Source organism: Ambystoma mexicanum, chromosome 7q (assembly GCF_040938575.1).
Source record: "Ambystoma mexicanum isolate Mex_15411 chromosome 7q, UKY_AmexF1_1, whole genome shotgun sequence".
NCBI classification, from domain to species: domain Eukaryota; kingdom Metazoa; phylum Chordata; class Amphibia; order Caudata; family Ambystomatidae; genus Ambystoma; species Ambystoma mexicanum.
Window position 1 is genome coordinate 980,594,592 of NC_090941.1, and position 18,950 is coordinate 980,613,541.

Below are 18,950 nucleotides of genomic sequence, written 5' to 3' on the forward strand. Positions count from 1 at the left end.
ACTGTGAAGCAAAGATACACACACCTGTCATCACAGAAAAAATGCAATGAATGTCCAACGCACTAATTACACAAGTGTTTCAAGGCGTGACGAGGCAGGGAGGGGGGAACAAGGGGAAGACAGACAACGATCCTACTAGGCCAGGTGTCATTCAGACCGCGCAAGTGCAGGGGGAGGGGGAGGGGGGAAGTGCAGTACAAGTAAGTAGAATAAGTAAATAAATAGGGCCAGCTGGTGGCAAGCTAAGTGCAGACAAGTGCTGGGAAAGGGGGGGGGCTGTAGGGATACAGAAACAGTCCCTCAGTGCAGGGGTTGCCAGGGAGGCAGTGCAAGAGGAGAGTGGCTGGGCCCAGGACCGAGGTCGGTGAGAGTGGCCCAGTTGCAGATTAAGTCGAGAATTTAGCAGGGGAGAGGGAGAGAGAAAGCAGAAGCAAAGAGGAAGGTTTTGAGGTGCTTCCTTCATCCTTAGTATGTTGACTAACCAAAACTTTTATGCTGCATCACACTATATTGTGTTTGATCAATGAATATGTCAGAAATATGGCATGAACATGAGTTATTGCAAAAATGTGTTCAAAGGTCCACAATGTGAATAGATACATGTAGGAAACGTATCTTTAAAACAGAAATTTTGAAATATAACCATATACGGAGGAAACATAGCAAGCACATTCCTAGATGATGCCCAAGCTAGAACGTTGCATTAGGACTAGATTTGATTTAGTCCTATCTTTATTCATATAGACCTATACATGATGAGATAATTCATTAATTAGTAAAAAGGTCCACAATTTGAAGCAAATTAATGCATTAAACTCAATACCATTAGCTAACGTAAAACTGAATATTTTGAAATATGGCTACATGCCTTCCACAACTTCGAGTACACTCAAAAATGGAACCCAAGCTAGAATGATTAATTAGGAACGTATTAGATAGAAGTAAGACTATCTCTATAGACCAATTCACGTTATGCGTTAAAAACATTAACAAAGATGGTGCCCATTGCCAAACCTCCATAATTGAACACGGTCCAGATGGAGGACTGGCCCTCAACGAGCCGCAGGTGAGGAGGAGAAGGCACACATGTATTTATATCGATATCTAAAAAGAAAATAACGATCCAACACCAGCTGGCGCTTTTCTCAAAGTGGCCATTTTGGGACTTTTAGTTGCATACATTTTTTGTTAACAGGGAAACCCACATAATCTATCACACGGTCCATGCCTCTCTTGTAAAGGTCCAGGTTCAACGCTGCCAAGGGGGGCGCACGTATCAGTTGCACAGGTAATGTGGTGATGGCGAGAGCAACGTGGTGGGTGGCATTAGGAGTGAGTGACGTAAAAGAACGCGGCGCAGCTTGCATAAGGGGACACAGAAGCAGGTGCAGCAGGAGAAGTCCAATGTGGGAACGCAATGCAGGGTGGGTGATTTAGGCATAGTAATGGGTAGGTGTATTGGCGCGGGCACCGGCTGGAGGTTCAAGGGGCCTTAGTGGGTTACGTGGTAGAAGGGCTTTTGAGCAATATATGAATAGTAGAGAAGCATTTTTGTAGGCCCATGTTAAGAAAGCATTTCTTGCAGACAGCTCATAATCAAAGAGCTGCAGGCCTTTTTGTGACAGCAGTATGCATTTCTGGGAACATTCACCAGAAACAGTGTGCAGAAATGCTGCACAGCTGAAATTTCCCAGGAGACCACAGCCCCATCGAAGTTACTCTAACAGATACTTGGAGGCCAAAGAGCTAGTCCACTGGGTGCACGAAGATAATTGGCTGAGAAATATAAATGAAATACAGTTCATTCAAATCCAGCCACAGTATGGTACAGATTTTTTCCAGACTACCCTTGGCAGAAAGGCATGAGAAGAGTGCAGGGGGGCCAGAGCACTCGGGTAGGTGTTATGGGGCACGCGACTGGGAGCAAATCAGCAGGGAGAGGTTTTGATGCCCCTAGGGTGCAACATTGTACAGGGCTCTCTCTAATGTCCGTGGGGCACATTATTGGTCAGCTATATTCAATCAATATGCAGCAGTTTATCCATTAATACGTTGGGCATTGTCAACCAATGGCAAACAAGTGTTTTTGACTGATCAGCACAATCACGTAATTGAGGGGCGGTGCAGGAAGGTTTGTGACGTCACAAGGGGTGTTAATGTGATTTTTTGCCAAGAATTGGTCCAGCAAATCAGGGTCACTTAACATATATATTCTTTTTTTAAATATTTTATTTACATTTTCAAGACCAATGCAATACCCTCCAATACAGAATACATATTAGGTGAAAGGCACACAGAGAACTGCAATTCAACTAATCCATATATTATCAATAAAATCCCATCCCTATAAACAGAGAAAACTAACATACACAACTAATGCACACAAACAAACACACGCACACATTAACATATATATGTTCTTATAGGGGATTGATTGGAAAATATAACTAAAATGTATAATTATGTAATTTTAGTTATTAAATGTTCAGCCGCAGAGGGCGGCACCAACAGCTCATTTCGTTCAGTTCAGTTCCATTGGGCTGTCTGAACTGTGCTTCCCAGCGGTTTGGTCCAGTGAATGTGCGTTAATTTGTATGCTCTTTTTTGTATTATTGGTTTTTCATTCCTGCGATTACTTTTACCAGAGGTCCCCTGGTATACCTGCTATGATGATAAGAAACCCTATCTAAAGAAATTCAACAGTGGGAGTAGCATAAGGAGAATCACTCCCATTGATTCATTCCAATTAGGTCTGTCTCCATATTCTATATACTTAATTCACCTATTTACAGCTAAGTGGATGCCAATTCATATCTAAAATGACTAAATATGTAAATTGTCAATTTGAAAATGAAAGTTTGTGGACGTATGGGATCTCTAATGCATATCAGGTAATAAACAGTTGTATATTGTCCTTTTAGTTATTCTCACTTATCGTGCATTTATTGTAACATAACCATAGTTGTAGAAATAGATCCAATAAATGATCAATGTGCATATAGTGATTAGAACAAGAGAGAAAGTAGGGATAGAGGGTCTCACACAACCATTAATCTAGATACTCACGAAATGGTGCAGAAATATATTTGTGAAGACTAAAAGGTTTGTTCAATGGGATTTGACAGAGTAATCAACTAATTGCTAACTAATGTCAATTTCCTAATGCACTAACCAATTATTAGGTTTTCTTTTTTGGGTTTGTTTCTCTTTTTTCTTTCCCCTCCCCTAAATGTTTTTTTGCATCTTTTATAAAATGTCTCTTCCCCAACCAATGCATGTAATGCATGTTCAACCATAACCGCTTGCATTTATTGTTTTCAACTTGGTGTTTTATCATACAATTGGGCATTAACACATTCATTGAGGTGCATCCCTATATTCCAATGTACGAAATATGCTCTGCAATATGGTGGTTAATCCTCATTTATTTTTGAGGTCTACCTCTGACCGGAATTTACTTCGTTTTCATGAACAATCCAAAACAACCATATCATATTTTATGGTTGCGCTTTATGGAATAACTTGTGCGACAATTATCAAACTAAATGTAAAAACATTTATGAGAGAATATTGTCAGAAGAGCCCTGAAGAAGAGCGTTGCTCGCAACACGTCTAGGATCAAGTTACTAAAGAATCCACAATGTGCACAGAAATAAACACTGTTTTCAAAGTATAGCGTAAACCAAAGAGTGTTATTTACATAAAGAATACACTTGTTTATGACAACAACAAATAATCAGGGAAGGTGCATTTAGAAACCAAGAAATCTTAGCTGTTTACAAGTTTTTCAAAGACGTAAGGGAAGTTACTTTTTTTTTTACTTGGATTCATTGCGACACCCCAGCTATTTAACTAGCGCAATATATGAGGCCTTACCTTCTGTGGCATTTATGTCAGCATTACTTTGTGTGTTTAATAGGCATAGGATTTCCCTGTAACACGTTTGCATTCTAGAAGGCCACAATATAGGTCAGCAATACCCCTGTAAAGCACGTCTTTGTGCATACGCAAATACATACACATCACTTGCTCGTACACACAGACACACACACACACACACACACACACACACCTTTCTACACACATTGTTTGTGATACTGTTGCCTCTCATGAGCAAGGTCCCCCTGCTCGAGGGCTCCAGCTTCAGATCCCAAACGCATCTCCAGAAAGCACTGAGAGCCTAAAACATCATAGGCCCTTTTGTGAATGCCCAAGGATCTGAAAACTGTACACTTCAAGTGGATCTATGGACCTTCTGGCAAGGAGACGGCTAAGGAGTCTCCCCTCTTGATGCAGGGACCCAGCCAGCATGCCAAGGTGTTCTCCCAGCCTTGCATGTACCTTTGGGCATGCAACGCTCAGCGATTGCCCTCCGATCTCTTCCCATCAGAAGATATCTATGATTTTTAAGAAACGCCAAGGCCCTAATCTCATCAAAGGTCAAAAGTAAGCACTCAAATCGAGATGTGCAGGTGCTACATATCTCGATTCGTTATTTGTAAATGAACAGAAAAACAAGCTTAAGAGGTTTTGCAAAAAAACATTTGTTTTTTAAAAGCAGCCATTGGGTGACGATACACATTTTTTGAACTTTCGCCTTTTTATTTTTTCATCCAGCACAAAGATTTAGAACTGCAGCAGAGCACTACGGGTATTTTCCTATAGGGGATCTGTCTTTCCAGCCTCTCTGGAACATCCCAAAATATTAAGGAATCATCAACTACATCCACTACCCTCCATACCCGAGACTGGGTGATCTCATCCACACTTTTTCCTCCCCTGGTTACTTGTCGACCCACTGCTGACAATTACCCTCCCTCCCCTGTTAGGTCCCCAATCCCCTTGTTCTCCAATACTTAACCTTGTTCTTCCTGCTATGATTATAAAGAGTTCCATTCCTTCCCAAAGCTAGGTCCACGCTCAATAAATACCCTAATAATAACAATAAAAGGAATAATTTATCTAGGGCTGAGAGAAGGACAAATGGTGCAAACACTGACTGAAAGAAGAGCCTTAAACAAGAACATTCCACCACGAGGATATTTTCCCTGTTACCATGAAATGTGCCACTAAACATACTTAGATTAGATTAACTGCAATCTACAGAACAGAAGGTGCAAGATTGTTCGACCCCTTTCGTTATACCCGCTTGTGAACCCAACAATGAAACATTTAATGACAAGCATGCAAAATAATCTAGGGTCAGCCAGTTACGTGATTGTTATGTTAAGGGAATGCTCCAAAAAAAGAAAAACTTGGACAGGCCAAAACACTTCGACCAATATAACAGGTGACAACTTCCAGCATCCACCATAGATGGCGCTGACTGCAAATATGTGGAATACACTTAATTCCCAAACAAAGGCAAAACTGGGTAACTTGATTGCACTTTCTATGACTACAGGTGGAAAATGTTGCCTCCCAGAAGCTGTACTCCTAATTGAGAAGAACACTGCTCAAGAGGCATAATAGTTGATGTCTACATTTCAGCAAACCAGAATACTTTAGCGGGTCGTTCAAACCCGAACCCCAAAATGAGGTTAACAGCACCCTACATCTGATAAGACATGCGGGTTCTCTCCAAACATAACAGAAAAGTCCATTAAATAAAACATCCAGAGCAGTTTACTTCAGAAGCATAGTAAGAATTTGGACGTGAAGAGAGCAACAACAAAAAAAAAAAACATAAAAATAGCGAGGACTGACCAAGGGTCAGGAGAAGTCAAGTGATAGTAACTAAACAGCCATGTTTAGGAAAATTATGGAAGATTGTATGAAACTGGTGTCCAGTGGAGAGGAAAAAGTTCAAACAAATGTTTGTAGTCAAGTGGAATGTGCTGTAATGGGGCTACAACACATCCCTCAACCTGGAGACGTCATAAGAAGAATTTCATTTTATAAGTCATTATAATTGAAGACTAAAGGTGGCAGGAAGGTGAAGATAACTTGAAGAGTTTGCTAGTCACCAAGTGAGGGTATGTTAAGCTGCGTGCTAACACTAACAGGTTTGGAAATGGCCAGAATAGGGTTGCGAAAGCAGTCATTATTGGGGTCCAAAGAAGGATTAGGTGGAAAAAGTAAATGGGAGTCATGTGCAGTGATGGATGCACGCCTTTCTCACACTTTGTAGATGAGTTTTACAATTGTGTTTGTATGCGCAGCCATCTCCCCACAACTTTTCCATTGGCGTCTGTATTTTTTGGGGAACATGAAATACATACACATGGGCAGTACGAAGGCAACATCTCCCACCCCATGACCCTCAGCATGAGTAGAAAGTCCAGCTAGTTATATAGTTGGCTCTTAGGCAAAAATGTTGCAAAAAAAGCATGTTTTTTTGCCATCACCCCACTTCTATCATTTTTTCACTGTGCAGCACGTGGCAGATCCAAAAGGCATGATACTGCCTGAGGGAGGATGACGTGGAGGGCTGGACCAAGACAAATGCAGTAAACCAGTCTTCCTACATACCAGCTTGTCTTACTTTCTTGGACGCCATCCAGGCATTTCAAATACTAGATCCTCCTACTCACGTGAAGATGACCCTTGTATAGAGGAGACATAGCTTCCCTGGGCCTATATTCGCGTTTGGGAAGCTTACTTTATCAGTGTACCCTTGATGTAAATTATGCCAGGTGGCCCCTTGTGGCACAGTCGAAATTGTACAAAATCTGCGTAACTAGGTTCAATGTGAAAAAAATTCAAACGTTCAGCCACACTTCCTTATTGAAGAATAAATACATCGGAAACTCTTGCATTCTGAACACCCGCGCACTACACATTTTAAGAAAAGATGGGTTGCGTTAAAAAACACCCCATGTTAGTCGGTGGAGACACCGATCACCAGTGTTTCACTCAGAGCTTTCTCAAGCAGGAATCTGGCTTGAGAAAGCTAATGGTGAGTGGAATGCATGGGCAATGTGCTCCAGCAGCTCTCCAGGACCTGCCAGTTCATGGTGAATTTAGATAAACGTATGTCTATTCTTAAAATGGAGAGGTTGCAGGTGCCGGTTTGTCAACACCCGCAGCAAAAACACTCGACAGGGAGGTACACTGTTGCCATCAAGCTGTGTGTGGACTGCATCAACGGGTGAGATGCATCAGTAACCTGAAAAAGACCGAGTTGTGCCCTATCCCATCAATGGGGCTATGCAACAAAATCTGATGCCTTAGTTCAGGGGTCTGCAACCTGCAACTCTCCAGATGTTTTGTATTACGACTCCCATGATCCCTCACCATTGACTATGCTGGCCGATTTATGTTGTAGTCCAAAACATCGGGAGGGAAAAAGGGTGCAGACGCCTGCAAAAACGCAAACATTGCTTTAAAAAAAAGACACCTCATGCATGGTGCATCCTTCAACTGTTACTGTGATCAGTTATTCCATGACTTCATTAATCTGTCATTATAAAACAATATATATCCAAAACAACAAAAACGAGACTGAAATATGAATTGGTTACTAGACAAGAAGCGCAATTATGACAATGGATAAAACTTTGCATACTTTAAAACATAAATTCATGTGTTGCAATAGGACCTCTAACGATTGATTCTATGACTTCAGTAAAAGCGAGTTAACGGTCAACAGACATCCCAAATTGTGCCTGCATGGATAATTTCTACACTTTCAGCACTACCACAGGTCGATCATAAGGAACAGCAACATTTTATCTTTTCAATATATACCTAAAGACGCCCAATGACCTACTCCCAAACACTGGCTTAAGCGTTCATACAAAACTGCCAATGATAAACTAATCTTCATGTTCCCCAGCAACCAGACCTCCATTGGAAGAAATAAAATAGATGGACTTCAACTGACACCATCTCGCTGATAACCAGAGTGACCAGAACCTAACAGCTCCAGGAACAATCTCATCAAAAACCCTTCAAGAACTTCCACCTCTCCAGCAGAAACTGGACAAAGAACAGATAAACCAAATTCAGAAAATGCAGCACCAGTAAAGAATACAGTAAAAATAATGACAACGTCTTGCCCATTTTCTGGCAGGCCCATTTGTTCGAGGCCCATTTGCACAAGGTTTTTTTTTCTCCACATTTTGCTGTAAATGTAGATGGTGGGGTAAGGTTTAGGCATATATATCATGGTGATGTTGATGTGGGGTTCTCCCCCCCCCTTTCTTTGCAGTGAAATGTTTAAAAAAAAAGAACCTTCCTGCAAATTGGCATCGAACACATTTTCTCGAGTAAACATTGTAAAACGGAACAAAGGATGACTATAAAATCAACATAACGGGAAATTGAACTAAGAAGATACAGTATACATAGAATTTTTACATAGAAAACAATGGGCCAGTAAGCACAGTTTTGCAATACTAGCCAACGTGTGCGCCTACTAAGGGTGAAACCAATAATTACATTTAAGACCAGCTTGACCATATACAAAATATTTCCCAAACACTCCTACACTCACATAAGAAAGATCACACCACACATGCCAACACGCATCCTTCTAGCGGCAGCAAAACACAAAACGCATACACACTGAAATGAGAAACGACCAAGAAAAAAGGGTCTACAATCTTCAGACTCCTGGAACACGCCAGAATTCACACCGAAAATTAACAAACTAAAATTGGAAATTTTGTAAATACAAACCTATTCACAGACAACCAAACACGACAGTGTACACCCAAAGAAACAAAACATGATGAAACAGTTTTTAGGACCCACCTGTGTTCATATGCTACGTAACCTGGGAAAAAACTAAAAAATGTGAATGCTCCACAATGAGCAAAAGACCTTTTCCATACTGAACATTATGTTCTACTCCTAGTTCGGTTCAGCCAAATTTGTAGCTTCCTCACTTAAAGGAGATAAAGCTTGTGAAAAACATTTCTTCTTTGATTTTCAAATGAACGACACACGCATACTGCCTGCTCAGGCAAAACGTACTTGAGTTTCAAATTGGTTTCGTCAAACTTTTTTAAAAAACTCATTAAATAAAAAAATAGGCAGAAGGTTAACATTCTGTTTGCCCAACACATGAAATATTAATTTCAGTTATGCTTTCCAGCTGTGTTGGCCCTCCAAACTGCCCAAATGCCGGAAATTCAAGGGAGGAAATTCCAGGGTCAATTTCCGGAGTCCGGTAAACTAAATGTTCTCCCGAAAAGAGAAAAACCCAACAGCATTTTGCAGCTTTTGCCTGTAATCTTACCTCATGTCTTCCAGAAGGTCACATTCCGCCTGGTGCTTGGCCTGCAGCTTTGTCATCTGATCGATCTGTATGTTTCTCAACTCTTGTGTGACTTTCACCTAGAATGACAGATGATGCTATTATTAACTGCATTGTGTCCATATGAACTCTTAGTCTGGTCATGAAACGCATGTGTCCGTGGGTGCTCAAATGCAATTTAAGCAATGTACTGCCTATCATTACAGACACCTCTGTTTATACAACCATATCCCCATCTACCACACGCACATAGTATCTTCACAATTTGTTAACTCCATTAGTCTTCCTCCACAGATTAAGGTCTAGTTACTCAAGAAGCGACACAACGCACCATTTTCTCAGACAAGGGAACGTTGCAGTAGGACCACTACAGTGTTGTTGATGCACTATAAAAGCTTCATAGCATAACAAAGTAACATTTACTTAATTGCAGGTACATCAATAAAGTGTTTATGCTATGCTGTGGTACAGGTGCAAAATTGAGCCATTTACGGTATATGTGCAAACGCCACATAAAAACGTTCACTTTCTATTACTGTGCAGGCACTAGATCAAAATGTTTACAGGTATGGAAATTGCTGGGAGCCATTTGGCTTTTATCTGTAGTACCCAATACTGCCCGGTTAACTTAGCAGTTATCTTGACTCCAAGACAACTGGTGGCATATAAATAATGGCATGTGACGTTACGCACGTGATGCCCTTTTGGGCTTCCTGCAAAAATGAATCTTAATCACATTGGTAATTTATGTAAAACAAATAAAAGATGCATTTCAAACCAAAGTTAATTTATATTTAAAAAGGACCCGAGCTAAATCTTAGGCTACTTCTGCAATAAAAGAAAATTGGGGATAATGAGAAACAGAGGCAGAACTGGATTCCAAGCACTCACCCCAGAGCCAGAAAGAGAACGAAAAGAGGCTTAACTGCCCCGAGGCTCTGAACTTGTACATTAGTCATGGTATGGAGCGACTAGAGCAAGAGGAGATGCTGGATCGCTGCACTGATCTGGTGGTCTCTTTAGAAGTTCTTCCTGCTGCCTGATTGACGGTTCCCAAAGGGCGGTGCTCAACGCTGCCCTGTGTTGTAAATATGTTGTGAGAGGGGGGTTTTGGGCACCCCATCGGTCCTGGCGTTGGATTTGTAGAGGCAATACTCCTAAGGCTTGTGCATGGAGCACATGAGAATGATGAGTCATACCACTGAGATTAGTTGTGTAGTGATTTTTACTAATATGGATATGCTATTTTTCCATAAGCAAAGCCAACATGTGTTTCGACCCAAAACGGTCTACGTCAAGGCTGTGGCATAGTGCACGGGTGAGGTCCCAAGCGATTTTTGTGGCGAGTGGTGATCATGCGTGAATGGTGATGGAAATCGTGACAACGTATATCATGTATCAATTGGCGTGATTATATTTACAACGCATTTGTACACAATTATATAGTAACCACATGTAAAATTGTTAATATTGTATACATTTCTAGTTTAAAGGACATCAACAGTACATATACAATACATATACAGTTTCAACAGATTGAATGCCACGTTGAAGAAGGGCGATGTAGGAGGAGCAAGGAGAAGTGGAGAGGTTAGACATAGGCAAGTCTTACATGATGGAGGTTAATGCTCAATAGAAACAGAATCTTACCGAGGCCTGTATGTGGTTATGGGATCCTGTATAAGAAAATTGGAGAGAAAGGATTTAGGTAAACAGAGGGTAATACTGTCCCCAGGGTGCATGCCCCTGTGTAGTTTAACCGTAAGTGCAAGGACTAGGCCAGCTGGATTGGCCGTCTTTAGTTAAGGACGACCCACGTGTGCACATGAGGGGTTAGCATTATCATCCTAGATGGTGTGTGCTGAATGCTTTTCTCGGTGGACCACAGCTGTGTAACCAACAGCTTGTTAATTGGTTACACTCATTATATGCATGCTGTATGTGCATGTTGTATGAATTGTGAGAGAGAGAGTGCTGGGGCCAGGGTTGCCTCGGTCGTGTCTAGCGCATGAATCTGCATCGGATAAGAGGCATTATTCTATAAACAAATGCCGGCAGCGCATTCACCCGCCCCTGTTGGGCACTGTTTATGGCCGCTGGGCGGGTTACCACGCTGTCGGGCGCAATCTGTGTCCTGGGGAATAGGTCTAATTAATGAGGACGGACGGGGTGGAGGAAGGCGCGGTGAGCTGGCGGCTGTGCATAGGTGGTCCACCTGCATAAACCAGTGAATATCAGCCTGGCTTAATGGTGTCTGGAGTAGTAGATATAAGAGGTGGCAGAGTCTAATACGTGGGAGCTTTGCTGATCAGTGGCGCTGTGGCAGTGTGTAGTAATTGGCGCCAGTTGTCGCTGTGTGAGCCAGAGCGGGAGTTGGGGTGAACCGCCAGCATGAGCGGCATGGCTAAGGCATGGTGGGGGGGGATGGGAGGGTTCAGCTTTTCTCAAGCATATAAACATACAACTGTGCATTCATGGTCTAAAAGCTTGCTACTAATTTCTTCCTTCTCAAGCATATACACGGACTAACGTATATTTATTATCTACAAGCGCACTCCCCATTTCTCGAGCTACACGGCTGGGTCAGGCCACAAACACTTAAACTCGTAATATATTTGTCAACGTAAATATATGCAATGTCTATAATTCTATATATTCATGATGCCTTAGTTTGGAATTGGCGGCCATAAACAGCAACCCTGGCCCCAGCACTCTCTCACAATTCATACAGCATGCATATAATGAACGTAACCAATTAACAATCTCTTGGTTACGCAGTTGCGGTCCACCGAGCAAAGCATGCAGTACACACCATCTAGAATGATATTGCTAACCCCTCATGTGCACACGCGGGCCCTCCTTAACTCAAGACGGCCAATCCAGCCCCCCTGACCACTGCCCACTCCCGGCAGGGACACATTAACTCTGATTGACGCATGGGTAGCCACAGCCAGCTGGCCTAGTCCTTGTATTATGGTTAAACCACACAGGGACATACACTCAGCACCCTGGGGACAGCATTACCCTCGGTTTACCTAAATCCTTTCTCTCCCAATTTTTAGCTGCGCTCCAAATCCCTTATACAGGATTCCATTACCACATACAGACCACAGTACGAACCTGCAAAACAAAGGGGGGCCTGGGAATCTCTCTACCAGCACGAACACAGCCCAATGACCTGGTCTTGGGTGAATAACCCCTGGGAGAGACTCTACAAAGTCTTAAGCTCACTGTCCCTTTCACAGAGAAGAAATATCCCGGCATATCAGTCTTTGTCCTGCCCAGGGGCAGTCCAGCACCGAAATGCTAGGCAGTTCTCCTCTGAACAAGAGTACCAACAGCAACTCCATACACGTGTTTCAGCCTTGTTGGGCATCATCAGTGAAGTGAAGCTGTGCCTCTCTAAATACAGTGAGCCAGGGGTCCACGTCTGGATCGCCCTGGTAACTTAGGGTGAGACCCTAAGTTAATTTATGCAAAACCAAGGGGGGGTCTGGGAATCTCACTACCAGCACGAACACAGCCCAATGACCTGTTCTTGGGTGAATAACCCCTGGGAGAGACTCTACCAAGTCTTTAGCTCACGGTCCCTTTCACAGAGAGGAAATATCCCTGCATATCAGTCTTTAAAGACTTGGTTGAGACTCTCCCAGGGGCCGTCCACCCAAGAAAAAGTTGATGGGCTGTGTTCGTGCTGGTAGAGAGTTTCCCAGACCCCCCCCTCTGTTTTGCACAGTAAGAACCTGTTACTATTAAGCATCAACCTCCATCATGCAAAACGTACCTATATCTAACCTCTCCACTTCTCCTTGCTCCTTGGTGCTCCTACATCGCCCTTTCTCAACAGGGCCTTCAATCTTTTGAAACTGTATATGTATTGTATATGTACTGTTGCTGTCCTTAAACTCGAAATGTATACAATATTAACAATTTTACATGCGGGCACTATATAATTGTGTAAAAATGTATTGCTGTCCTTAAACTCGAAATGTATACAATATTAACAATTTTACATGTGGGCACTATATAATTGTGTAAAAATGTATTGTAAATATAATCACATCAATTGATACATGATATACCTTGTCACGATTTCCATCACCATTCACGCATAATCACCACTCACCACAAAAATCACTTGGAACTTCACTCGCGCACTATGCCACAGCCTTGACCTGTTGGCTTTGCTTATGGAAAAATAGCATATCCATACTAATAAAAACCACTGCACAACTTATCTCAGTGGTATGACTCGTCATTCTCATCAATCCACGCACAAGCCTTGTGAGAATCACCTCTACAAATCTGGCGCCAGGACCGACAGGGTTCCCAACAAAAACCCTCTCACAACACTGGTACACAACTTGTGAGCTCCCGGGACTCCCATGAGATGATCAATCTATCGGCCACATAGCTGGGAGTGCCAGCACACATGGTTTCATATGCTAAGCATGTTCGCTTGAATTGTAGGAAAGCCAGAAGAGGGAGCCAATGCAACTATTTCAGTACGAATGGATTCTGGTTGAATTAATGTGACCCAACTACGAGCCGCATGGAACACTGTCTCTGTGGAATGAGGGGCTAGTTATGCTCACCAAGCAAGACAATGCCCCCCCATACCCTAGGATCAATCCTACAAAGAAGTAGGGCCTGACGCAAGTGTCTGGAGATCTGGGAAAGAGACCACAGACGGAATAGCAAAAAGATGGAACTAGGCAGCAGTTACCAATTTCTGATGTCAAGTGGGCATAGAAGGTAAAGGTTAGAGACGTTAAAGGGGTAGCAGGAAGGTGGTAGACTACACCTCCATAGGCCAAAGCAGCATTCCAGGTACCAAGGGAGAGCTTCAAAGAGATTAAATAAGGGAAGAAACACAGTCTTTGAGGAATTCAAATTGAGAAAATGATCAGTCATCAGGACCAACAAGGCGAGATATTTCATACCTTTCAATCTTTGTGCGTTTGTTGTACTAATACACAGGTGCAACAATGAACAGTGGTCTAGTCTTCAGGTGCCAAATCCAACTGTATACACTATATTACTAAATGCAACACCTTAGCCCAAGGTTTCTTGACAATTAATAAAACATGCTCTCATTTGGAATGCACTACATTTGTAGTTACCATAGAGTACTCGGGCCATGAATACAAACGTGCGCTTTGTTACATCTCTAAAAAGCAATATGATATGGACCCCTTTACGACAGAAATCAATTTTAAAAAATCAGTGTCGCAAAGCGATGATATTTGGTTTTCCCAGTTATGGACCTATATGGCCTCCTGCAGTTACAGGTGCTTCTGCGTTGAGGGAACAGGTTAAGAACATTTCAGGAGGAATTAATGATTTTCTTTCAAAGTGAGGGCAGGCAGCTCTTCAATGGGATTTGCACTTATATGCATCAATATGGCAAATAAGCCACCGCTACAACAGCCACCTCCAAATGCCAACCGCAAACTACTTTACACCAAAAGCACTTTTAGCACACAAAAAATGAAGAAAGAAACTGCCTTTTCTGTTCAATTAATCTTTTAGCGATTACCCTACAAATTGTCTTGATATCGCCAGATACAGAGCTCATCAGTCAAGTAGGCTTCCTTCAACTATTGGAGTTAATGAAGAAATTTCAAAGTGGGCGCATCCGAAATTGGCACAATTAACATTAGGAACAATGGGAGGTAGCAGGAACCATAAGACATCGTTACAAGAGTTAATAAAAATGTAAGATTAACACGGTATTGGACTGATACATGAATCTTTAAGACGGGCCTGTGAGACAGAGGTAAGAGGGTCAGGTCAGTCATTATTAAGGCTTGCTTTGTTAAATCGCCCATTGTTGGAATGTTTTATGTTCGAAAACTGTTATTCTACGTCTATCACCAATGTAATACCTTGTCAGAGGAAATGTATCATGCCACTATCCGGGGTAACCAGCCTTCAGACAGTGGAAGAAGCAGAAAGGAAAACAGGGCAAAAAGTGGACAGAGGCAAGAAAAAGATTGGAACGCACAGAACCAACAAATTGGTAAGATGCAATGGAATTGCGGTAGAGGGAATACAATTATATCAGTAGGGGTAAAGGTAGGCCGTACATCAGATCGAAAGCTGATCTAAAAAGAGGGAAAATAAAAACGTGTGGTGGTAAAAAGCATTCTCCAGTGATAGTGCTTTCTGATACCATGGAAGAAGTAAGCAGCGTCAGGTAACAGTGTTTCAGTGCTCGCTGGAAATCTCAAGTATATAACAGGGAAATGCAAAATCAACGGCCATGAGCCAGGGAAATCGGTTTCTAGCCAGCAGGTCACACGTTAAATTCGGTCAACTGTCAATTTGTTCAGTTGTGAAACGGTCAATTCGTATACAACCAGTCTGAGCCTTAATGAGCTAATAAACTGAGTACCAATAAGACCGCTAATATTACTGCCATTGCATATGGATTTCATTACCTCTCTCCTCTCAGCCAATGAGAACACAGTTCATAATCACCAATATAGACATCATTCCAAACTTTCTGCCCGACAAGTAGCACAGAAACAATGTCTTTCGGCTGTTTAAAGGCAGGAAGGAGCATGTGCAGTCCAATTCCCCAAACGAACAGCAACGAAACGCAAAATATGTAACGTTTATTGGTACTTAAGTACATGTGCATCAAATTAACATTACAATCTACTTGTGTGTTCTCTTTTCTTTTCCCAGCAATAAAAATACATGCCTTTTTAGTTACATATTTCTATGTGCCAATAGCTTTAGAATTATCTTCTAACCCTCGGATTCACCCTGGGCAATAACTTTGGGGGCAAGGGTAATTATCCTGAGATAATTACCCTGCTCTTGGTATGGAAGTATTCATTATCATAGGGCTCTGTTACCTATTTGGGATGTAAACCGTATATACAAATGTTATTTAATCGGGCAAGTGCTTTTGTGCAATAGGATACACAGGTATGCAAGCAGTTCTTCAGCCAGGTCCTACATCACAAAGCGCCAACCACAATTAACCTCCTATTATCATTCATAGAGCAAAACTAGCCAACTCTCAACTAGTGTACAACACTCTTGCTTCCTGGCTAGGATTGCTCTTTATAAAAACCTAGCACAACATAGGCAGCCCAGCAAGATCTGACAATCAAGTGAAGTATGGCCTCCAACAGCAACCAGCAGTGTCCAAATAAGGACCCACCAGAAGTGTAATGAGTGGAAGGTTGTTGTAAGTGTTAGCAACTACTGACAAGAATGGACAGGCAACGTGTAAAAATAACACCAATGCGTTAGTGGCCTGCCTAAGAAACATGCATTGCCAACGTTGGGCTGTACAGTTTCTAGTACAACTCTTGAGGAAGGAAATTTTAGCAAAAATTAAAGCGATCACTGGAATTCATTGCCCAGTCAGTCTTGGTGGATAGGGCGGGGGCGTCTCCATCTTATGGGCGGCTCTGCCATATTACTTTCACACCTACTGATTTTGTCATTTAACTAAGATTTGCATGCAACCGCGTCATGTCGCCCAAGGGCTGCTTTGTGCGCTTTACAAATATAAAAAATAAAACAAATAAAAATACTGATGGTGGCATGGCTTACTCCAGCCCACTGTTGTAAGAATCCATAGGGTCACGTTTTAGCTATCTGGTGGTGGTAGACTGGGGATAGGATTGTTAGGGGAAAAGTTCACTGCTGTACAATCGAATAAGCTGTAAACATACTTGCGGGTTTCCCCCTTTTTAGAAAGAGCATGAAATCGAAGCCAAGCAAGCACATCTAATGGCGATGATAACGGAGCATTCTATTTTTACACAACAGAGCTTGCCATGAATACGCCAGCCTTTCCAGCGGAGCATAAGTTGCAAGAAGGAGTGCCCTGCACAAGAAAACGTGGTGGCATGAGCAGAACACCTCAAGTGTCAGTGTGACTGCATCTATGTCGGGGGCGGGGCACTTTCCATATTATCATCCTGCATCCAAGCAAATTACCCCAACGTATCGCCGGTCAGGACGAGTGCTGACTCAAAGGATATATACATTGTAAACGTGTGCTGTACGTCGGGAATGCGCCGTAGCACTGCTACTACTATTCATTTAAAAAGAAACCACGTGTTTTTTGCAACTCTAGCATTCTGTACACACAATAACGCATCGATAATGCGTGCTGCATAAACCCCGGGGACACAGGCTTCTGACTTTTAACCCACTCTAGGGAATACGTTAAGTGATATGAAGGAAAGGGACCCCGAGGACTCAGTGAACCTGATCTTATGTGCATCCTACATAATTACTGAATCGTCAGGATCTCAGGGGAATTAACCCCACTGGATTTACAGAACTGAAAATCCCCAATCCCTCAGGCGCTGAAGGAATAGGCACTGAAAGCGGACACAGATGCAAAGGATACTAAAATATGAAGGATGCAGGATGCAGAAACCCCCAATGCTCGCTATCTAAAGGGTGCATAAACTCGAATGCAGCAAGGTGTGGAGGCTCTGCAATGTGAATTCAGGCTGCAGAGACCCTCCACACCTCCGTATTCCAAAGCTGCAGTAGATAGCAAGTATGCAGAGTCCCCTGGAGGGTCAGAAGACTGCGGAATCCCTGAAGGCTACAGCATGCATGAATCATCAGGGCCCCCAACAACTATGCTGCAGGATTCGTCCAGTGAGGACGCCCCGAAGCACTGGTTGTCAGGGCGCAGTCAGTCTCTGATGCAGAATGCTGGCTCTACGAAGGGGGCCAGGATTCTAGGAATAGACTGCAGACACTTGGTGCTGGTTGTAGTTTCTGGGGGCAGTGTGCAGCTTCTGCTGACAGACTGGAAGCTTCAGTTATAGAGTTAGGGCCAAGGAGCAGGCTTCTGTTTCAAAACACAGACTGAAGTTTCTGGGTACAAGCTGCCGAATCTGGGGACTGATGACAGGCTGCATGCAATGCTTTTGGGTAATGTTGCAGTTTGTTGGGACCGGCTACAGGCTCTCCGGCAGGATCAGAGCCAAGACTGTAGTTTCAGGGGGGCAGGTTATGTGGGCAGGTTGTAGCTTTTGGAGACAGGCGGCAAGCTCTAGGGACTGAGAGCAGGTTCTTGTCATACATTCCGGGCTTGCATTGCAGGCAGGCAGGAGAGATTCCATGGCTCACCTTTCTCGGCGGGGGCTGCATGGTGATCCTGCGGGTCCGAGGAGAACCATAAATCCCTAGATAGTCAAGAGAGGCCGCTGGCGCTGCTCTGCCCACCCACCCCACACGCGGGGAGTGAAGAGAACCCAGGCCCCGCTTTAGAGCGGGCCGGCACGGGTAGAGTTGCTCTACTGTTGCCGCCAAGTCCGTAGGCGCTCTACCCGCCTCAGCAGCATCCCCGACATAGGCCCGCCCGTGCCTCCTCCATACACAGAGCGGACACTGCAGGCGGCGGCGGGGAGAGGGAGGAGGACAAGAGACCCTCCGCAGCACACAGAGAGGGCCGGAGAATAACAGCAGCGCAGTGGGGAGACAGTCAGGGGGGGGAGGGGACTCCCAGTCAGAAGGGGGAGGAGGCGGGCGGCCGAGAGAGATGGAGGCGGGGGGGGGGAGTGACTGGAGGGGGGCGGCGACATCGCGCGAGGAGGAAGGGACACGGAGCCTGGAGGCGGGACTAGAGGCCTAGGAGGACGGGCCACAGAGATGGCTGCAGGCCTCAGGAGAGGAAAGGGCGGGGCTTCGGGGGGCGGGGCTAGTGACGATGCAACAAACAGCACGACAGGGCGGCGCTGGGTCTCGCGGAGGAGGA

General features: G+C 43.6%; 1 protein-coding gene across 2 annotated transcripts in view; it reads right to left on the reverse strand.

Annotated features, from left to right (window-relative positions):
* The window catches only part of FCHSD2 (FCH and double SH3 domains 2), a 1,767,327-nt gene extending 1,748,630 nt beyond the window's left edge, over positions 1-18,697 (reverse strand). For both annotated transcript variants that reach the window (XM_069640094.1, XM_069640093.1), the window contains exons 1-2: positions 18,323-18,697; positions 9,185-9,282 (exon numbers count right to left, since the gene is read on the reverse strand). In XM_069640094.1, the coding sequence (XP_069496195.1) occupies positions 9,185-9,282; positions 18,323-18,343 (119 nt within the window). In that variant the 5' untranslated portion in view covers positions 18,344-18,697. The remainder of the gene's footprint in view (positions 1-9,184; positions 9,283-18,322) is intronic.
* Positions 18,698-18,950: the final 253 nt, after the last annotated feature.